This window comes from Argiope bruennichi, chromosome 1, assembly GCF_947563725.1.
Source record: "Argiope bruennichi chromosome 1, qqArgBrue1.1, whole genome shotgun sequence".
Classification (NCBI taxonomy): Eukaryota; Metazoa; Arthropoda; class Arachnida; order Araneae; family Araneidae; genus Argiope; species Argiope bruennichi.
In genome coordinates this window covers 59894686-59917686 of record NC_079151.1, presented here as the reverse complement: position 1 = coordinate 59917686, position 23001 = coordinate 59894686, and the positions used below count along the sequence as shown (strand labels likewise).

Genomic DNA, 23001 nt, shown 5'->3' with positions numbered 1-23001 from the left:
GTTGTAAAAAGTGGAGTCATTTTTAGGGACAATGCTATGTAACTATAGTCAGGCAGCAAGATTAAATATCGTCAATCTATTACTTTAACTGAAGATTAATGATCTCTATGCTATTTTTAATTAAATACTAAAATATATTATTATATTTACTTTAGTACTGATTTGATTTCTTCAACTTTTTTTATTTCATACAAACATTCATGACCCCCAGATACATATCATCATTGGTCACCTCTCCCCAATACCCTTCATTTTTGACTGAAATTTCAAGGACACTATACCATCTTTATAAGGTAGAAACCCAGGTATTTCGCAGTCACAACCACTGCGCCAATTTCAATTTTTTTTATTTCATATCAGATCTCCTATTAAATACGTCATCATTGGCGGTCTGCATTCTAAAATATCGTAAGATATCGTTGTATGAAACTTTGGTGAAGTTCTAAGCTTCAGCAACTAAACTGGTTACGCCAGTTCACAAATATTTCTAATCAATGAGAATGTTCAGTGTTAAATTGTTAAAATGTATTTTATTTTGCCGTGATAATACATAATTAAATTAAAACTATTACTATGATTAAAGAACTATTAGTCACTGAAGGCGACTCATTTAGCTGAACTGTTTTTTTTTTAATTGGAAGAAGTTTAGGGAAAGGAAAAACCTATTTTACAACATAGTAATAAAATACTTTTATTACTTAGCATAACTTTTACTCGAAATGCTTTTGCTTCTTCTTATATACATAACAAAGTCAACAAAACAAAACATAATCTGTTTCCATTTGTTGCAAAGTAATGTTTATCTGAAATCATGACCAGCAATTTGATGCTTTCGCATATTTTGCAGACTGTTATATTCTCCTCATTTATAACGGCCGTTTGAAATTGCTTCATAGACTACTACATAGCCATTTATTTGAATAGACCGTGTACTTTGACATTTATACGTAGGTTTAAGTCGTGTATTTAGTCCAGGTGCGTAGGATGTCTGATTTCTCCTAGGCTATGATTTCGTTGATGGAAATAGTCAATAGTTTAAGCAGGCAATCGATGCTTACAACGCAATTCTATAGCCATTTGATAATCTGAACCCAACTGTGGCTGCCTTCTCTCTATTATATGCTTGTGTTACAGCCATTATTTTAAAAGGATCTAGTTGTAATATATATGTAGTTGTGGCTTATAACCATGCTGTAGTGGGATACAATAAATAACTTAAATATTTGTTACTGCTATTTAATTGGAATGTACCTAAATCAAATAATTCGAAACGTTTCAATATATTTTAATTAAATAGCAAATTTGAACGAATTGAATACATTTACCGAGTAGAATTACTATTTAAACCGAAGTTTCTCGATTTCCGAGATGTCCCTCCGAAATTATCATAATAGATTTATTATTTCTTTCTTATGCTGTAAAAGAAAGTAAAATTCATTGGTAACTTTTGGAAGGAAAAAATATATGGAAACATTGCTAAACTTCAAAGTGACTCAAAAGCAATCAGATGTAACATAAAGCCATTTTTGAATTTTTTAAAATTGGCATTGTTTTATATTGTAAAAATAGTTCTTTTTTTTGTGTCACGTGCTCGAATTATTATTATTATTTTTACGCCTCAACTCTAAAAAAAAGGATCAAAACGCAAACGACTATTTAAAAAAGGTAAATGTATTCTAGCAAAATAAAAAGTAAATTAAAGCTGCTTTCGGCGTAAGTGAAATTGTGTTGCAATACAAAAAGCTACTTATTTTGAGTTAATAATATATTGTTACTTTTTAATGAATTGTTTCTTTTTTTTTCATTCATTTGGAGATATTTTTAATCATTTGAGTGCATCTCAATTTTAAAATGCATCCATTAATTTGTTTATTATTACTATTATTTACGAACATTTTAATTCTACAGAATATGTTTTTTCTGGGCAACATTATTTAAATTACAATTCTGGTCTCAAATCTGGAATTAATTTTTTTTTCTATAAGAATTTGCAAAATTCACTGCAGTAATAATGTGCAAGACTCACAAAACCAAAAAATACTATTCATAATTGTTTTATTTATGCAAAATTCTGTCAATATAAGTTTACACAATATGGTAAAAAGGCCTTTGAATTGTGGTTAAAAATACGTGTAACGCACATGAATTACTTTTAGTGGATAACATTATAAAGGCTTCATGTTGCGAAAATTTAAAGAATATCTAAGAAATTTCTTCTGAGGAATACATGATATTAATCAAAAATTGAGCGAACAAATAAAGATACTGTAAAAAGAAATCCTGGCAATCTGCTTTATAATAAAAGTTTAATTTCAACGTCAATTGTACCAATAAATTTAAAAAATGATTTAAAGAGTGAACCCAGATCTACTCAAATGAATATATATATAAATGATATTTTAAACTCTTAATTTAAACCAAATTAATTTCCAAAATTTTATCTTAATTTAGCCATAGTAAAATATTCTCTTATTTCCTGATAGCATTTCACGTATGAAGCTTGTGAAAATTACTGCGCAATCAAATCTAAGTATCAAATGAAGGTGATCCCTTCGGTGCCCTTGCCAAGGGTCAAAATTCAAAAAGTGTATTCAATTGCCGCCTTTACGGAAATCCCATGTTATATAAGACTAGTGATCATTTGTTTCGCCCTCTTTCTTACTTCTGCTTTTGTGCCGCGCTGCGTCTTCTTGTAAATAAATCATGCGTGTCTCCCAGGAGAGAATAAAACGAAATTAAAAATACAAAGTCTCTTTCCTGCTTCGAACCTGCATTCTGCTTCAACCAAAATAATGTTATATATATATATATATATATATATATATATATATATATATATATATATATATATATATATATATTCATTTGGGTATGTGTTTGTGTGTAAAAGTTTTTAGTAAGCATCAAGACAATAAAAATTGGAATTAAATGTGATGTCACAAAGCATGTAGAGAAGAAGAAAGTCATATGCAGGTTCTGAGCCCAAAAGGCATTATCAATTCTCATAATGCACACTGGTGAACGACGAATATTCTTCATGCCAAGGCATGTAGAAATCTTAACAGAGGTTTAATGCTATCGCTCGCGCAGGAATCCTCAATGATTATTTCTTGATACCGTATTTACTCCTCAAACGCCTGAATGAAGTACATCCTCTCTGAAATTTTGCAAGTTGTGCTGACTGCAGTGCAGCGAAGCGTGTAATTTATGCATGGTGTGCTCCTGCACATTTTTCTCACAAGGTGGGAAATCATATCACATCGGTGTTACATCCCCCAAAAAAGTGGGTTGGTCCCATTGCTTGGCTTCAATGTTCATCGAATTTTCAGTCCATGTGACTTTTTTCTGTGGGCTCATTTTTTATCACTTGTTTATACGACGCCTATGGACACATAGAGGAGCAATCTTATTGCACGGATTGTTGTCGCTGTTGCAGACGTCAAATATATACCTGGCATCTTTCAGTGCATTCAGAAATTCCTGTTACGTCGTTGTGGATTGTGAAATGATATCGAGTCTTATAATATTTAATCAAACAAATCTTTTTTGCTGTTATTATTATTGTAACAGACGTTCCCGTTTGACTTTGAAACCTGTGTGCGTTCCAACACCATATTCCACAGTAATTTCTCTTTTTCTTGTTGCCTATTAGCAACATTTGGTATTTATTGATCTGTTAATAGAACATCTTGTATTTAAAAATTGGAATTTAATAATTGCCTTTTTAATTTATATTTTTCCTTATATGAAGAAAAATATAAATTAGAAACGCAATTATTCATTTACAATTTTTATAATCTAAGAAGCTTGTGAATAGTGAAAGCCTTGAAGTAAAACTACCGCTTTTTTTATTTGAAAAGAATAAATATAGGACTTCAAATAGTGACACGTAAAAGTAAAATATGTCAGTTTTTTTCTCAAAGAACTCTCCAATGAAATGGATTTTTTTTTCAAAGGTATTTGTTATCTAACACGTTTTCAGATAAATCAATTCATATAAACGTCAAAAGATATTTTTTCTTTTGAAATATATAAAATATAACATTCAATAAATTTTTAAATCTATTACATTAAAGAATTTAATCTAATCGAAATGAAATTATGACGAATTATTCACAATGCAAATAATGCGTTGATTTATTATTTTTATTCCAAAATGTTTTTGTTTGTTTTTTTGTATTAAAAGGTTTTTGAAGCGATATTACATGACATTTTGTGATTTTCTTTTTTTTTTTTAATTTTACAGTAACCAAATCGTAGAAATACATTTTCCATTGCATTTTTTCTAAAAACTCTCTTTAATATGAAATACAAGCGAATTTCTCTTCATGAACGAAAAACATTACAATCCGATACGTTGTTATAAAAAGAATTTTTAACATTTTATGCCACTAAGGTTTTATGCTTACACAGAGGAAAACAGTGAACAACAACCTGCAAAAGCATCAACAAATGGGTTGTTTTTATCTCATCGCGAATATAAAGGAGGAAAAACGGGAAATATAGCGGAAGACAGTGCCTATAATACCGAGTCTTCTTTTATGGGATTCCCACGGTGTAACTGGCTGTATGGAAAACGTAAATAGAAACCTACTTTGAACTCCGTTCTACCTTTCAATGCTTTTCACTTCAGATGCTGTATCTCGGATACAGTATTTCCTCTTTCCAGAAAGATCTTTGTGCCACGTAGATACAAGACTTTTTCCGGAATTCGGAAGAGCAAACGAAAAAAGTGAATAGGATCGGACAGTTGGGTATTATAGGATTTGGGACTTTTTTTTTAACCTTTCTTTTTCTGGAATGCTGGGTTTCAGTGAGGAGTGAAAATCTAATGTGTGTTATTTTTATGCTTCGTTTGTAATTTGTGTTTTCTCGGTACGTTAATTCGTTTGTTTCCTCCGAAGTAATTTTAATTCAACGACGTGTGATACATGTCTTTTCCTTCATTTTATTTATTATTTTTTTTTCGTGCACGAAATATACAAAGACAGTATTGTTATCGACAAAAAAATTCAAATTCGAGATTATGACGAATTTCCATGTTTTTATACCTCTCTAAGTCTGAAAAACACAATTTTGGAATTATGTCTATCTGTCTGTGGATACGATAACTTAAAAACGCTTTCAGCTGGAAAAATGAAATTTTACATGTGGTCCTAAACACCAAATTTATAAATTTCTATCGAACTTTGAATGAAAGTACGTCTGTCTGTCTGCCGAAATTCAGATAGACATGATAATCACAAACATTAATCAGCTAGATAAATAAAATTGGCACAAAGATTTAGCATAGGTCCATCTGTATTTCCGCACGCATGCAAATGCAGCACTCAGAAACACAATAACATGGATAAATAAAATGATTTTAACATCTGAAAATGATCTTTCTTAAATTTTGAATCAAATCCGTCAAAGAATTTATCTCTATTGGTCTGTGTATTCTCATTTCTGTATTCTCTGTATTTTCATTCTGTAAATTCCATGACTGAGAATCTCAACTATTTTGATAGATGAAATCTCTGTAAATTCCATAACTGAGAATCTCGACTATTTTGATAAATAAAATCTCTGTAAATTCCATAACTGAGAATCTCAACTATTTTGATAAATGAAATCTGACATGCGATCTTGCAATTACAATTATATGTCAAAATTTGATTTTATTTGCACAAAAAATGGCTTTTAGAATGAACTCTCGATTTTCTTCTATGTACTGAAATATCGAGTCCGCTCAAAGCTTATATGATGGCTTATAGACTTTTTTCCAAAATTCAATATTTTTTACATGAAAAGCGATAACGCCTTTATTAACACGTTGCCGCACACATTTAATTTGACAATCTTGTTCAGAAATACATTTTTTCCAACTGTTTATGCTGTCATATGAAATTGAGAGTCAGTCGTATGCTCGGAAAAGAAAATTATCACATTTTGTCGCAATTTTTCCATGAAAAATCACGACAACAGTAAATGTCATTTGCTCATCATAGATTTTTTTTTTCTTCCCTTCTCAAAGGACAGCTATAACCATCATTTACGGCAACGTGTTAAAGAGTGCACGAGAAAGTTTTGGAGAGAATATCCCGAATTTAAAATCCTTCAACTGATTTTTTATTATCTTACGGAAAATAGAATGGCATTGACTTACAGAAAATAATGAAGAGATTTATACTTTACAGTTAAAAAAGTATTTCGGAAATTTGTCAAATGGGAATACAAATGAAAAAACAATTCAAAGAAATAAGTATTCTTTACTATTTTTCTACAAAAAAAAAATGTAATATCTTTATATGAAGATCATTCATCGATCATCCTTTGCTTGCTTATGCCTGCTGTTAACCTGATTTTAAATTTATTTTAATAAAAAATAATAATAAAAATATCAATTTTTTTTAATTTCTCACACTGACAAAACTTACCGTAAAGATATAAAGTATGATATATTTATGCATGAGACGTACCATTATTGCTATCTTGGGTGAGAGATAATAAATAATAAAGTATATAACCATAGAAACATAAATAATATGCACAACAAATATAAATTTGTAGTAAAGAAATAGACATAGTACATGTTGATAAACAGAAAGCAATAATAAAATCAAATTAATACTTACACAATATTTACAATATCATTCAACATTTTGCAAAATCATCTACAAAAAATATTGAAGTTTTCATACGATTTAGGAATTAAAAAAAGAAAGTTATGTCTATTATACGATTTAGAAAAGGAAAAAATAATATCTATAATAAAATTTAGAAAAAAAAGATAAGTGAAAATTAATTTTGTCAAACATTAGGTTAGTCTGTTGGATATAGAATAATTGATTTGGAATATCTCACTAATTTCAAAATTTGTTATTAAAGAGTTAATTTCTCCTCTTCGATAAATCTCCCGTTTAAAATTATCTGAAAGTTTTTTAAGATTAAATGCATTTTTATATGTGTACTCAAAAGTGTAAAATAATTCTTTTATCAAAACGGTCAAATAAAAAAGCATGAACCATTGTTATAAATACTGCAAGTAAATTGGAATTCATATTGCATTTATATTATATTTTAATTTTTAAGGAATGACTTGGAATTTACTTTCATGTAATATCCATTGTGTTGAAAAACGTTGTTTCCAGACACTTATGGTTTTAGAAATTTTAACTTAATGTTCAGGTTTTTGTTAAATTAATCTCTTTTTATAATTTAGTTCATTTACAAAAGCAGCTTACAAAAACTATTTTATCTTTATTATCTTCAATTTTTTTAGCAATTTTAATGTTATATTACTTTTATTATTATCGAATCTTAGAATCACTTTTTCTCGAATTCACTATCAGATCACTTATCTGATTACGAAACCCACATTAAATTTCTAAAAACTATTTATTGATATTCAAATTCTGAAACTATTAAAATACTTGTGAAATCTGTATGAGATTTGCTAATGATATGATGAATTATTAATAAAATCAACATATCAATAACATAAAAGAAAATCATTTAAACGGAGGAAAACATAATATTAACTTTGCATGTTAATTTTCTTCGTTTGCATCTGTTATTATAAAGATGCATCTGTTATTATTTTTCTTTATTTATTACTTTATTTTATCTAACTAATTTTGATGGTCTCTTTTTCTTCATGCAGGCCATTTTATACAATGATCGCTCTGTGCTAGAGAATCACCATGCCGCTTCAGCTTGGAATTTATTCCTGTCTAGACCAGAGTTCAACTTCCTGTGCCACCTGGACACTGCAGAATTTAAAAGGTTCCGATTCCTGGTTATTGAATGCATCCTAGCAACAGACTTGAAGAGGCACTTTGAAATTGTGGCCGAGTTTAATGCAAAGGTACATAGGGATTCTTAGTACAGACGTAATGAGGGTTGCGTGTATTTATGGTTGTCTCCAATTATTGCGACATGTTAGAAAAATAATTTTATTTACTTATAAACTTAAGAAATTAAGCATCTGATTTTGACTACAAGCTTCACCGAGGCGAGTGCACAAGCGTTCTGATGAAAAAGGAGAGAATAGTTTTTTAATAGCGTCGCGCGTGTCAATACCCGGATGATGAGCAGCGTGCCAGTTACGTCACACACAGCTTCGACGGAGCCTGTAGTTTACAGATTCGTATTGATATATGATTTATGATAGGCATTCACTACAGTACTATGCTGTCTTCAAGTCAAGAAATTCGTTAATGAGTACTACTTTTGCCCTGTCATGCTAAGAGTTTTGCTATTCAAGCTATAATATATACTGGATGCGCAGTCTTATCGAGGCCAATTAATTAATTTCTAAAATAATAGAGATAGGTTTAGTATGTTACCAGCTGAGAAAATATTTTAAAAACGAAATAAATATGTTTTCTGTAAATAAACGGTTGAAAAATTAAAAATCCAATTTTTTGCAGTCTCCTGTTCCTATTATTCATATTTAGTAAAATATTCCTAATTGAAAGCTTTAATTTAAGAATATTCTTTACATAACTGAAGTTCAAAGGCAATTCTTTCAGCCTTTCTAGAAAAATTCGGGAAACGAAGTGAATCAGAAAAGTGTCTGTACGCTTTTGATCAGATAGCATATGTCTGTTATGGTAGAATAGCTAATATTGCAAAATAAACAATCAGTTTTTTTCTCTTTTGTAATGTTTCATATACTATTCAAACGCAATACTTCTTTTATTGACTTATTTTATGTTCTCAGGCCAATGATGATGATGCTCCAGGTATTGACTGGATGTCTGAAGCAGACAGGTTGCTTGTGATGGAGATGTGCATCAAACTGGCAGATATCAATGGACCATGCAAGAGGCATGATATTCATGTTCAGTGGACGCGCAGGATAGCTGAAGAATTCTATGAACAAGTTAGTATTTATTCTATTACCAGTTCGCATTAAAAAGTTAGAATTTCCTTTTATTTTATGTCAAACTTGAAGTCTTTATTATTAAACTTACTGAGTAAAAATCAAACTGATTTTAATAATTAATTTCGGTTTCTGTATAATATTGTTAAAATAATTCGATTTTAAAACTTTGTCAAAAAATCGGTTATTTATTTATTATAATTGAACTGGAATAAAAAGTCTAGCAACAATAATCATTAATTGAAAATTGATCAATCATTTGTTTGTTTGATTAAAGTCTTTCTAGTACTGTTGAGCTCAGTTCAAATTTTCAAAAGTTCTAATTTTGTTTTAAATCGTTTTATGCAAACAGAAAGAAAAAAATTTAAATGATTTAATATTTCATGAAATCTTCAAAATTGATGTTTCCCCTAAATCGAATTAACAATAACGTTTAGGGGGAATGTGGATTTTTTAATTTTAATTCATTTATATTAGAAATAAGCTAGTTTCTAAAATAATCTCTGATCAAATGAGTTAACATATCTTCTATCTAGTTCTTCTTATGTAGATAAATAATACGGATGTATCTCTGTATTTCAGTCCTGACGGTATTTACATGCGTGTTGCACTCAAAGTGTTAATTATACTCTATGGAAGAAACTATTAGAACTTTAATCTCCCTATTCTTCTGTATAATATAGGTCTTCACTTGTTTCTTGTTGTTATTGTTGCTTTGATACCTAATTCTGTGTTTTAACTTCATTTGAAACTTTAGAAGATATGTCGTGAGAAAAGGGTATTAACCATCAAGTCCATTATGTCTCCTTTATCATTTTAACAATAAGTTTTCCTTTTAGATAAGCATGTGTGTTATTCTAAATCTGTTATCCATAATTTAGGTCTCTCAATTAATTATCACAATATTAAATATTAATTTTTATATCATATTTACAAAATCCATTTTCTTTTTCACAGTTTCATTAGATTTCTTATTGTTTTGCAATTTACTTCTTTAAAACCTTTGAAATTTTATACTCTACTTTTGGAAAGTTGTTATGAGTACAAAATTAAAAATCATTGATGAACGTTGTTAAATTGCTAAAAGTCCGAAATCTTCTTTTTTACAAATATTCTAATATAAATTTTCAGTAAAACGTTTACTGTCTGGCATGCAAAACTCTAGAATAAAAAAAAATGTGTCAATGAGGATTGGTATAACAAGTATCTGGACAATGGCCAAAAAAATTACGTGAAAGGATCGGGACCCTAATTCCCTTCAACATAGTCCCCTATCTCCACACATTACCTCTTCCATTGTCGAAAGTACTTCTGGAAGGCTTCTTTTGGATTGGTATTCATTTCGACTGTTCTGTATTATCTCTTCTCTACTGTCAAAACGAGATCCTTTAAATGTTGTCTTCAACTTTAGAAATAACCAAAAGATTGTTAAGAGCCATATCTGAAGAGTAGGAAGGTTAGCGACAAACTGGAAATCCATGTTTCGCAAAGAAATTCTGGATTGGATGCGATGAATGGGCTGAAACGGAATCGGCGGAGAATTTGTTGTCCCTTTTATCACTATTAGATCATATTTTTTTAGTAGATTTTCCATTCTTACAGTAGCAGCTGCATTCAGAGCGGTTTGTGATGTCGCAAAAAGCTGTCACTGTGCATTAATGTAATCATTGTTAAATAGATTAAACCACTCCTTAATTTGTGTTACTTCTTTTGCATCGTCTCCAAATGTCTACTAAATCGTAGAAAGTATTTTACTTTCAGAATCTTCAAGCTTTGTGCAGAGCTTGATTCAGTATCTTGGCTCAATTCGTTCCGTTATCGTGATGGAAATTAAAAAATCCTACGAAAACGTATGGCAGCAATAAACACTGCGGCATCATGTTGGGACGATAATCTCGAACGCGTAAAAAATTCAAACACTCGAGTTAAGATATCTCCTTCCGCTGTGCACTGTGGACGGCACTCTAGCATCATTACCTTGCATGGGAAAATTCAAGGTCGGATACTTTTTATATAGATCTTGTATATATTATACATTGGGTGAAATTATTTAGAATATTTTTAATGCGCAAGAAGATATTTCCTGTGTAATTTGGTGTATGGGGCGCGATTTCTTAAAAAGTTTTTTAAACAAATTGATAGAATAATCTGTGCCAGTGTTTTTATAACAAATTAAAACGAATGTGCTTATTTAGCACATTATGTGATTTCTCATTGATTCTACGAATACTTTCAACATATGTAGTCAATATTATAAGCTTAGCTTTGGCTGCCATATAAATTTTCACTTGACTCCGACTTTCTTTCTTCCTAGACATTAATATATAATGTGTATGTTTATTTTTCCTTTTAAAAAAATCGTTAGAAGTAAAAAAAAAAAAAAAAGTAGAAAATCTTTACTGGATAGAAATTTCGAATGACGAGTTTAGTTTTCTTCTGGTTCATTGAATTGCTACCGATGTAAAATAAATAAAATATATCTAAATAAATAAATCGTTCACTTTGAAAAAATGCGTTTTAGAAAAGGGCGAGAGTTTTTGCTTATGGAATGTCAAAACAAAATGAATTTTAATAAATAACTTTAAATTCAATACTTGAATTCAGCATAAAAAGAAAGATAAGAGACTTATAGTTCAAAAAAGATGCATAAATAAAGAGTCGCATTTAAAAATGAAGAAATAAGGAATTTTAACTTTTTACAATTCTTAATTAGGTCGAATGTGCATTATGAAAGAAGCACATAGATAATCCTTTGAGATAAGAATTGATTATTTCAATGAATTATTAACTTCAATAAATTTCTAAATTTATTACAAACACAGAATCAGAAAATATTCTGAGAGTTTTCGCAATTAACATATGCTGTCCAAACATTATAAATTTTCCTAGTTTTATTTCTTTGAACAATTAACATTTCATAATTTACAAACATTTAAGATCTCTTCTAAATTTAATTGAATGTTCATTTTAACGTCTTAAGAAAAGTTTTCAATGTGTGTTATGCTAACAGTATAGGCTTCTTTTCTTCTGTATAGGTCATATGGCCATGTATTCTTTAATATACTGTTTAGTACTTAAAGATTATTCGAAATCTTCTGAAAAATTTTGTGTTTATATTCTTTAAAAAATCACATATACAGAACTTTTATCATGTAATTATGAAATGCTATTTTATTATGTAAAATAACATTGCTTTCTTCAAATTATGTAATAATTACGTTTATAGTAACTACTCAATAAACAGGAATGTTCTGTCGGAAAATCTTGTATATGTTCATACGTTTGACCACCAATGGTCATGTAGCATCGTATTTACTTAATCTTATATCTTTTAATCTGTCCATACCTTTTTTAATTTGTCACAATTATTAGCTTTTACTTCAGTAATATAAAATATTCTTTTATAGTTTTGTTGTAGTTTGTGAGCATTCTGACAAAGAGTAATAAGAGTATATATATATATATATATATATATATATATATATATATATATATATTTGTTTCTTCTTCAAATGCTTAAAAAAGTATTGCATCATTTCAAAATTATTAAATTCATATTTTTAAATGGTATACATTTAGTTTTTCTTTACTGGGAGAAAGGGAATTAAAGACATTGTAATAATATATTCTTTTCTTTTACATAGGAATTGATATATGTGTTGTATCACTAATGCAAGGTAACTTTATAATAACAAATAACTCCACAAATTTGATCTTTCAACGATTGGAAAAAAATGACTCAGAATATTCTTTCAATCCCACAATGTACCCTGTAGTAGAGGAGATTTATAGATATAATCGAAAGATTATTATTCAATTTCTGTTATCATTTTTTCCAATATATAACCTGCCAAAAATTATGATTTATATTAAATGTTTCTAAATTACAAAATCATTAGCAGACTGAAGCATTTAATCATCTGTTATTTATTAAGGGGTGATGCAAATATCTTCCTTTGCATTTCCAAGAACAGAATACAGTAATTATGAAAGCAATAATGTTAGTCATATTTTATACAAGCATTGTGAAAATACGAATTCTTTTAATAGTATGTTTTTCAGTACGAATTCTGTTATAACTCATTGATGGCTTCTTAACTCGCCTGTGATTCACACCTATAATCTAATTAGATTATCTAATTTCCATGTGTAAATAATGGCACTGAACATGTTAGAAGACATATCAGTAAATGTGAAAGCAATAATTTAGTCATTTCTTAGAAAAAGTATTGTGATAGGACAAATGTCTCAAAACAGTATATTTTTCAATCAAATTTTATTTAATCATTCGCATGACTCACCTGTGATTCACGCCTATTATCTAATTTGATTATTCAAAATACAGATTGAAATCATGCAATGCCGACGTCCTGGCCTAGGGGTAGCGCGTCTTCCCCGTGATCTAGGCGTTCCGGGTTCGAGTCCTGATTCGGGCATGGTTGTTCTCTTCCTTGTGTGTTCTCTCTGTGAGGTGCGTGATTGAGCCCCCCCCCTGTAAAAAGGGGTTGTGCAAGCGAGTGTGTGTGTGTCTGCTATCTTCACTTGAGCTAGAAGTCAGACTTCTGCCCTCGGGTGCTCAGGGTTCTTTACCCTCAGAAGCTGATGCGCAAAATTTGACTTAAAATAGTCACACGACAAAAAAAAAAAAAAAAAATCATGCAATTGAACTTGTTAAATTAATAAAGTTTTTTTTATATTGATACATGATTTGCTCTACATTCCATAAGTATATTTGTTGTACATTCCGTACCTTTTGACTTAAAATATTGAATTTAATAAATATCATTTTCTTGAAGAAAAAATAACTATCCTCGCCATATGCTATTAGTAGCACATCCGTTAATAATGCTGCTGAATTTAAATATATTACGAATTCCGAAAAAAAAGGTAATGATCGGTTCTTGTTGAAAAACAATCCTAAACCTCAAAAGAAAATAAAAATTGAAATATTTGCTTACAAAAACAAAATTTTGTAACTCAATATGAATTATTTTGCACCTTTTATCTTCAATAATTTAGGGCTGAAAATACAAAATTTTCTCTGGAATTTCTATTTAGCTAATAACACCCTTAGCTTCGCAGCCCTGTACTTTTTATTCATGCGCCAACGTATTCATTCAAAAGCCCCTATACATAACGGATGTCGTTCCTGTGAATAGCTTTTGTCACAAACTTTGCGTGACCCCATCTAGTTTTTGTACGAGGAGTAAAATAAATTGCTTCTTATATGAAAAATAAACCCGGAATTCTTAGGAAAAGTCTCTTTACTCAACATTTTCCCGCAATCTGTTCTTAAAAAAAGGAATTTAAAAAAAAGAAAGATAACAGCCGAAGAAAATGGAAGTGCAAAAGATAAATAAATGGTAAAAGGAGATCATTATACAAATGTGCAAGTTCTTTCATCAGAAATTCTATACGATTGTCAATAAAGTTTTCTATGTTGCCTCTGGGTTCTAGAATCTTTTCCTTTTTCACGGAATACTTTTCTTTCATCCAATTAACTAAGCTGGTGATTTGTAACTTTAAAAGCTCAAAGTAACATCACCTAAAATCTGGAAAAAAGCATTTAAAATATTTGACTTAAAAGGATCATTAAAAAGAATTTTTGTTTTTGATTCCGGAAATGATGTTCATTTAAAATTATAGAAAATATTTTTAGAATTCTCTTATTTTTTTCATTTGAATGTCATTTTATATATTTGACTTAAAAAGAAAATCATTAACAAAAATATTTTTGTTATTAATTTATCGCAAATAATTTTATATTTAAAATTTAAAACGATACCGAGAGATGAATGAATGATCAAATTTTTAAAAAGTTATATTCACAAAACTATTAGACATAATATAATCAATGTTACATGAAAATGAAAAACAAAATAAATATTTTGTTTGTAACATCAATCAAACAACGGCAACCCACATAAAAGAACCACCGAAACGATAGTACTAGTTATCTATGTACTCGAGAAATTTGAGGGAAGCACATTGTCGCTGCTTTAACATTGGAAATGAATTTGAATCAAAATGATATATTGATGAGCGAATTTCGAAGATGTTTATTATATTTATTTTCTCAAGGGAATATTTTCAAAATACGCTTTGGAAAAATTGTTTAATGTTTAAGCGTGTTTTTTTTTTTTTTTTTTTTTTTTTTTTTTTCTCCCTTGGTTCGGTATAGCTTCAAAATTGTTTAAGCCTACAAAAATTTCATAAATGAATTCTTCATTGAAAAACTATTCGCGTCACTAATTATGAACGCATTTTTGTTTTTACAAAATTAAAATGAAAAACGTAACATGTAAGCATTGAATTCTTGGGAAAAAACATTTCACTAGAAAGCTATTAGCCCCGCTGTTTATGAATGTATTTTTATTTTTCTACAAACAAAATAAAGAACGTAGATGTAAACATTGAATTCACTGGGAAAAACTGTTAGCCCCGCTGTTTAAGAATGCATTTTTATTTTTCTACAAACAAAATGAAGAACGTAGATGTAAACATTGAATTAACTGGGAAAACATGTTTCACTGGAAAGCTATTAGCCCCGCTGTTTAAGAATGTATTTTTATTTTTTTACAACCTAAATGTTGAAAGTAGACTTTAACTTCATGTAAACTTTATTTTAAAACAAATTTAATGTAAACTTAAAATAATTACATTTGTACTTTATTAACCATTTTTACTCTAAAAATCTATTTTTCAAATATTTCGGTTAAGATAAAATCTTTTTTTTTTCATTGTACCAAATATCTTCTTTTTTATAAAAGCTCGCGTAATAGTAAAATTTAATTACTTTTTGGATTAGTATATCGCATGTAATACAAATATCTCCATTAATAATGTAACTACTACTCAAATTGCAAAAATAAATTCGGGTTAAAACAAAATAATTAACTGATTCCGAATTTACATTAAAGATAAAACGCATTATTGCTATACAAAAGATTTTTTTCCATGCCCTTCCATTTAGATACAGGAAAATATCTAGATGTAGTCAAATATTAACGTAGTTTCTGATCAGAAAATTCAAAATACATGTTTCCCAGATAAAGTATCGAAAGACTATTACCAATAGTTCAGCCAGGCATTTGTTGATGATAGTGGTCGTATTTAATTCCAGCAACAACGTGCCGTCAAATAACTGCCTCTTTTATGTGTGAAAAATGATCATTAAATATTCGATAAAGAAAATGAAGCTTTGAATAACGGCAATGCCGAGCTTTAACAGTAATTATTTTGGTCGTTAACTTTTACATCGATAACTCAGTCGTAGCAATAATTGTACGTTATCGTTATCGGAATGGTAACAGTGCAAGCGAAATACATTACGTATCATGATTGTTAAGCCATTGGTGGTGCAGGCATTTATTGAATCTGATTTAATGAAAATTTAGAAATATAATTTCTCTGTTTATTAGAATTTAGTGAAGATAATTTTAAGAAAACAGTTCGATTGGCGAATGCTTTACTCTTAAATCATTGAAGCTTAAAAGTTGTAATTAGAACAACATACACCTACCAATATTATACACAATTTTTTGGTTTGGATTACAAATGAAATGACTTTAGTATAAAAATAAAGTATTAAGTATAAAATTACTTTAGTAGTAAGTATTTAGTATAAAAGTAAAAATTCTTTTTAAATTATATTGTCGAATTCAAAACTATGTAATTTTGAAAATTTTATTTTTTAATGTATTATGCACAATTTTTAAAACTTATTTAGTTTAGATTAATATCTTTAACTATTTTCACAAAGCAATTAATATTATAAAAATAAAATATCTTCTTTAAATTGGCATTTTTATTACCAGAGCCTATTGACCTTATTTTTTTTTTAATTTAGACCTGCTTAGTTAAATATCTAGTGTTTAACTAGTATTAAAATCGAATGTATTCTGAACTCACTCAAACTAAATATGAAAATGGTCTATAAATAACAAAATATTTAAAATATGCTTTGATTAAATGATAAAAACTTTCCATGATATGGGCGCTGTTCAGTGTATTTTTCCGATCAAACCATATATTATCACTTTGCATCCATGTGGATTTTTTATATTATAGTAACTTTTTTTTTCAAAAAACAATAATAATAAATTGTTCTTTGTATTTTGTAGATTTTAATATCAATTTATGATTTTGATATAAGTAAGGCAACCGCCTACCGAGAAACAAAAGAAAGGAAAATAAGCTAAAAAAATTCTATTGATAGTTAATTTAAGATAGATGAATTTATTGTAATTAAATTTTTAATCTAGTTTATATTGACAGTGATGGATTTAAGCATTTTGTGAGCCTAAACAGTATTATATTAGTAGGCCTCTCTTTTAATGTACTAATCAATTTAGTTTCCATTTCAACATATACGTTTAACTTAAGTCACCTGTTAATGTCTTTTATTTCATAACTTTACTAAAATGTCATTTTATTAAATTATTATTATAGTTCATTACTGTTCTGCATTTTTGTACATATTTAAGCAGACTCTTGGTATTTGTAAATATGTAATAAGTAAATAAATGTAATGAAATGAATTTGAACTTATCTAGTTATAGTTTATAATTGGTGAAGTGTCTATATTGTTCTAATATTTCAAAAATCATGGATTTTGTATCTGTTATAAATTTATTTATTTGGCAATTACGCTAGTGACATTTGTATCTATTTGCCTTCGACATCTCTTAGCTCAGGGGACCTAGGCATCTCCTTTGTCGGAAATCTGTTATTGAATAGTCGAGTGCTTACTTTGTTGAAAGTTGACTTCAGTACGTCACAGTCCTATTTTTCGTGGGATTCCTAATATTACCCCTTTTAATAAATGAATAATTGCTCCTGAGTAAAAAGACAGTTTTCAAATATTGATTTAAAATTTTGTTTCCTCTTCCAGGGAGACGAAGAAGCAGATTTGGGCTTGCAGGTCTCTCCTTACATGGACAGGAAAAATCCTCAGCTTGCAAAGCTCCAAGAGTCTTTCATAACTCACTTAGTCGCACCCCTCTGCAATGCATACGGTGAAGGAGGTCTTCTCCCTGGTGTATGGGACGAAGATTCAGAGAGTTCTGAAGATACTGGTGAGTTATCATCAAAATTTCCATATTTTTGCGACAAATTATAACAGAGCTTCTAATACTCTATTTAATCCTGCACATTGTTAAAAAAAGGATTAAAAACGTTTTTGTTATTAGAAAATTGAGCAGGATTTAATTTAATTTTAACTCTGCTATGATCTGTTGTCAGAATATTGACATCGAAAGCGAAGAATCGTGTGTTTCAAACTTGATTCCAAAAAAGATCTAATGTATTAAAATCTGTTGAAAATCAAACATTCTTCAGCTTGTGAGTTAAAGAAATATAGAGAGGTGTTGCCAACTCTGGTGCAATTTTTATCAAAATTATGAAGTTCGTACTAAAATAGCGCTCGTATAGTTTCAAAACGAGATATTATTCAAACTATACTTTACTAAAAATTACAATCGATAAATAACGAAAAACGTCGCTAATCAATTATTAAATATGTCCGGTGATCTCGGTTTAATTCTTTTTTTTAATGTCTCTCGCTTTATTCGGGCAAAATTTTCAAAATAATTGGAATAATATATTATTCAAAGAAAGTATGATAATTTTTATGGAGGAATATTTGCAACGAAATTTTAATTAAATTATTGAATTCTAAGAGAAGTTTTCCGAAAATACTTTGATAAATATCAAAAAAATTTAAAAAATGAAATTCGAAATTTTTCCGAATTTTTTAAAATAAAGTGTGTAATTTTACGCAGTAACTTAGATATAAGATTATAATTTATTCGGCATTAAATTTATTGAAAGTATATGAAGATTGGACTGATATAGGAACTTTTGACATAATTACAATAGAATTACTATAATCGGGAAGGCATTTTGAAAGAATTATGCATTGTTTTCTCATAATTCATGACCACACAGTTTTTAAGTAGGCAATATTTTATCCAGAATTTCTACTAGCTTATCACATTGTTTAAAACTGTTTTCAAAATAATAATCAGAATATCAAAATAAATTGATTAGTATATATTTCATGATCTTATTGTAGTGTCGTAAGCACGTCCTATTACCAAATGGAAAAAAAAATTTGAGCTTCTTTTAATCAAGGGAGTCTTGTTTTAATAACAGGCCATAGCCGTATTTGTTTAACCAGCTGATTTGCCAGGATTATTAGTGTCATAAAATTTCAATTGAATTTTTATAGGAAATATAATCTTAATGATTCCCTCAACAAATTATTTTTAAATTTAATTTTATTATTTATGTAGTTCGCATTATTTCAGAAGCTTTATACAAGTGTACTCCTTATACTATAAAACTCTCTAATTTTCTGTTAATTTCAACTAAAAATTCGAAGCTTACTTTTGAAAAAGGATGCTTAAACTTCAATGAAACCAGTAGCTTGCTAGCTGAATCGAAGCACATGCATTAAAAATATAAGATAAAGTCATTCATCAGTGATGTCTTGGGTGCATATAGGATATATTTCATGATTTATCAGACGATTATTCATTGAAAATTTCTCTGGTTCAGTTTAAAATAAAGGATATTTCAAACTAAGAGTGAGATGATATAAAAGTGTTTTAAAATGTATGAATTCTTTTTAAAATTTATTATTGCTTATTTCTGAAGTTAATTGTTAGTTGCAGTTATAATAGTGTTCAGAAATGCTAATTAATACGTATTTTAACAAAATTTATTCCATAAAGAAAAATAAGCCAAATCATCATTTTCCCACCAAAATGGAAAGAAAAAATCCAGAATGAAATATTAATAGAAACAATGAAAACGGTTCAGGTTTCATTCACAATAATAAAAAAATTGTTGTAAAATATGCTTACAATTATCTTTAAAAGTTAATTAAATCTAGACTAAATAATTTTACAACTAAATTGATTTTATTGAAAAGATGATTTTTGAACTTTAAAATAGTGTGAAAATAATTGTTGTACAGGAATATTTTCGGAATTATCGCAAAAAACGTGAACATCTCCCCTAACTTTTAATTAATTATAGAATTTTAAAATAACACCGAAGTATACATTTCCACCCCCCGAAATATTCATATGTGCCAAATATAATAATTCTACATCAACTAATCTGATTTTTAGAAAACCCCAAGGCGCACACACTTAAGCCCACACATTCTCTTTTTTTTATTATTAATAAAGATTTAAGCCATCGTCTTAAGTCATATTTAATAAACATTTTCTGCATTCAAGTGAATATGAGGGATTAAATCATAATACGAAGCAATAATTTGTAAGAATTACTGAAAATCTTTACAAATCGAGATACATGGAATGAAGAATAATTAAGAAGCAGGCCTTTCGATTTTATTGATTATTGCATTTGTTACACGGAATTCAATTAAAATGGATTTTAATTGGGATATCTGTGAAAAAACATTCAACACATAGAAAATAAAATAATGAACAAGACAGAAGTCCATTTGGACCGCCATTTTTATATTTGTGCTAAGCCAAAAGATTATTTTACGCCGAAAATTACTTTTCGAGCTGAAATTGATTCAGGTTTTAGGAATCCACCTACACATCTAATAACTAATATAACTTTATATAACTAATTCCAACTTTGCCTTCCAGCTTAGGTATCAAAGACATGTCTAAGTTTAAGTAAGAAATCTTCAGGAATCAAGATTATAAGTTAGTGTAAGTTGTGTAGCTGAAGTTGAGTTAATGAAAAGAAAGAAAATAAGTTTTCCGTTTATTTATTAAATATTTCTTTTTACGAAGTTCTTTCGGTTTTGAGAATCTATTTATTACTTTCATTGTTAACATTCTCACACATAAAATTAATTCACCAAATGTTCGTAAGATATTTTTTCCTTAATAATACTTCATTATCTTGTATCTTAATTTAACCTGTTTTTAAAATTGCATTGCAGGTAGCTGTGATGAAACAGAAAATCATAATCTCAAATGTACAGAAGATTCGACTATATCTAGTGATACTCTTGCTCCTAGTGGTAAGTTAGTTCATTATTTAATTTTTTATAATATTTTTATAATTAACGTACATTATTTATAGAATTTCAAGTCTTTCAGTATTAGAAGAAAACGATTTTTAATAATATTTTTCTGAAAAAAAAAATTTATATTTTGAAGGCACATTTTTTATTAAAAATATTTTTTATTAAAAATAAAACATTTTTTATTAAAAATATTATATTCATGATAATGAACTTAATTGGATGTTTATTTTAAATACATGGGAATAAAATATAACTATGCTGTGTCAATTTTTGAAATTGTCTAGTTCACATATCACAGAAATAAATGCTCTATTTTTGTCTCAAACTATATTTAACTGATTTATTGTAGAAATAATTTTATTGAAATGCTATCTAGCAAATATCTCTCTTTCAATGAAAACTACTCGTACATCGTTTGATGTGAGTTTATTCTCATTTGTTTGCAAATTAAATTCTTTGACTTCAGGGAAATCAATAAAATTGCTCAACTTGGCAAATAATTTCCCAACGGAATCTAAGATTCATTTTAAATATCTTTAATCATTTCTATTTATTGCATTTTGTTTGATTAAGGTAGAAGAATCTTTAGTCTAGATTCTTTTCTTAAAATCCACATAGACGCGTATAAATCATCGCATTTGTGAAACTTTATCGTCATTTTTATGCAAATGATTTTGAAATGCTTTATTGTTAATCTCACTTCATTTGGAAGGATTTTGAAGATTTCAAACGAATTCAATGTGGGTTTTTATTAAATATTTCACTAGGTCGATGGAATTAAAATTCTTTCTTTTTAGAAATTAAAAACTGTGCATATATTTATAACATTCCCGATTGGATAGATATTAATTTATATATTTCAAAATATGCTTCATGTAAATCAAAATGCATTTTCTAAATCAACATCGAAATGCAATAAATTGTCTCGGTCTGTTTATTTTCATAAAATTTGCAATGATATGCAGTCAAAAATTATATTAAAAATTCGGATGAAAAAGCTTGCAATTATATTTCCTGTTAAACAAGGGGTTTTTTCTATATTTGAATTTCATTTTTGTCATCTGTAAATTTCTTAACGTTTTACGTTGACGTTTTCTGTGAATGAAATTACTATAGCATTATTGTTATCAAGTTTTCTGACTACATTCACAGATTTTTTTTAATTTTGCAAACGATACTTACTGTTCTTATTGCATACAAAAAAATTTAAATGTAGCATTTTGTAATATAAATTATTTTTAAAAAAATACTTTTTTTTGCAAATATTTTACGAAATTCAGAGGGATTTTTTCAAATTAAACATTTAAAAATATTATTTTATACACTTCAAGAGAATAATGATATGCAAGAGGAATGTGTAAATACAGAGAAATCATATACATAGGTAAAAATTCTGTGGAAATCTTAGAAAATCAAAATAAAAGTATTAAATAGCGGAAACGAATTACTTAAAATTAATTAATGATTTCCGGGTAATAATATATATTGTTTAACTTTATATAAATCTTTTACATAGAAGAAGCAGTTAATGATATCTTTGAGTTCCCTGAAATGAATTTGAAGCCCAATAAGATAATTTCTTTAAATGTTTTATGATATTTTTTTTGTAAAAATATCTATTAAATCTCATTTTATTATCTCCTCCTAAAAAAAAGAACTTCTTAAACATACTATTCCATGTCTCTTTAATTACACTTAAGGTATCCTTTTAAAAAAGTTCTCATTACACTGAAATAAATTAATTAATTAATTTTAAAATCATGTTAAATTTAATGCAATTCATTTTTAAAAACACACTTTTATTAATGTATTAAAAATAGAATTCTTTTATTATAAATACTTTCTACCTTTTAGGTTTTAATTTACACTTCATTGTTATGAATATATAATTTTGAAATCAGTTTAGTTGCAATTACATTACCAGATGGCGCCACGTTTATAGTATCAAAATTCAATTTACCTAGTCAATTCATTGATAAATAAATTCTAAATCTAACGATTTTTCAATTTTCCCACATCATAAAATTAATGAAAAAATTACTACAATTCTGTTTTTACAATCATGTAAAAAGTCAGCTAAATAAAAGGGAGTAAAAAGTCAACATTCATT

At 28.2% G+C, this 23001-nt stretch overlaps 1 protein-coding gene across 2 annotated transcripts in view; it reads left to right on the top strand.

The window, feature by feature from the left end:
• LOC129978693 (cGMP-inhibited 3',5'-cyclic phosphodiesterase 3A-like) overlaps window positions 1-23001 on the top strand; it is a 679937-nt gene that overhangs the window by 632034 nt on the left and 24902 nt on the right. For both annotated transcript variants that reach the window (XM_056090656.1, XM_056090657.1), the window contains exons 10-13: window positions 7646-7849; window positions 8708-8869; window positions 17763-17946; window positions 20805-20885. In XM_056090656.1, the coding sequence (XP_055946631.1) occupies window positions 7646-7849; window positions 8708-8869; window positions 17763-17946; window positions 20805-20885 (631 nt within the window). The remainder of the gene's footprint in view (window positions 1-7645; window positions 7850-8707; window positions 8870-17762; window positions 17947-20804; window positions 20886-23001) is intronic.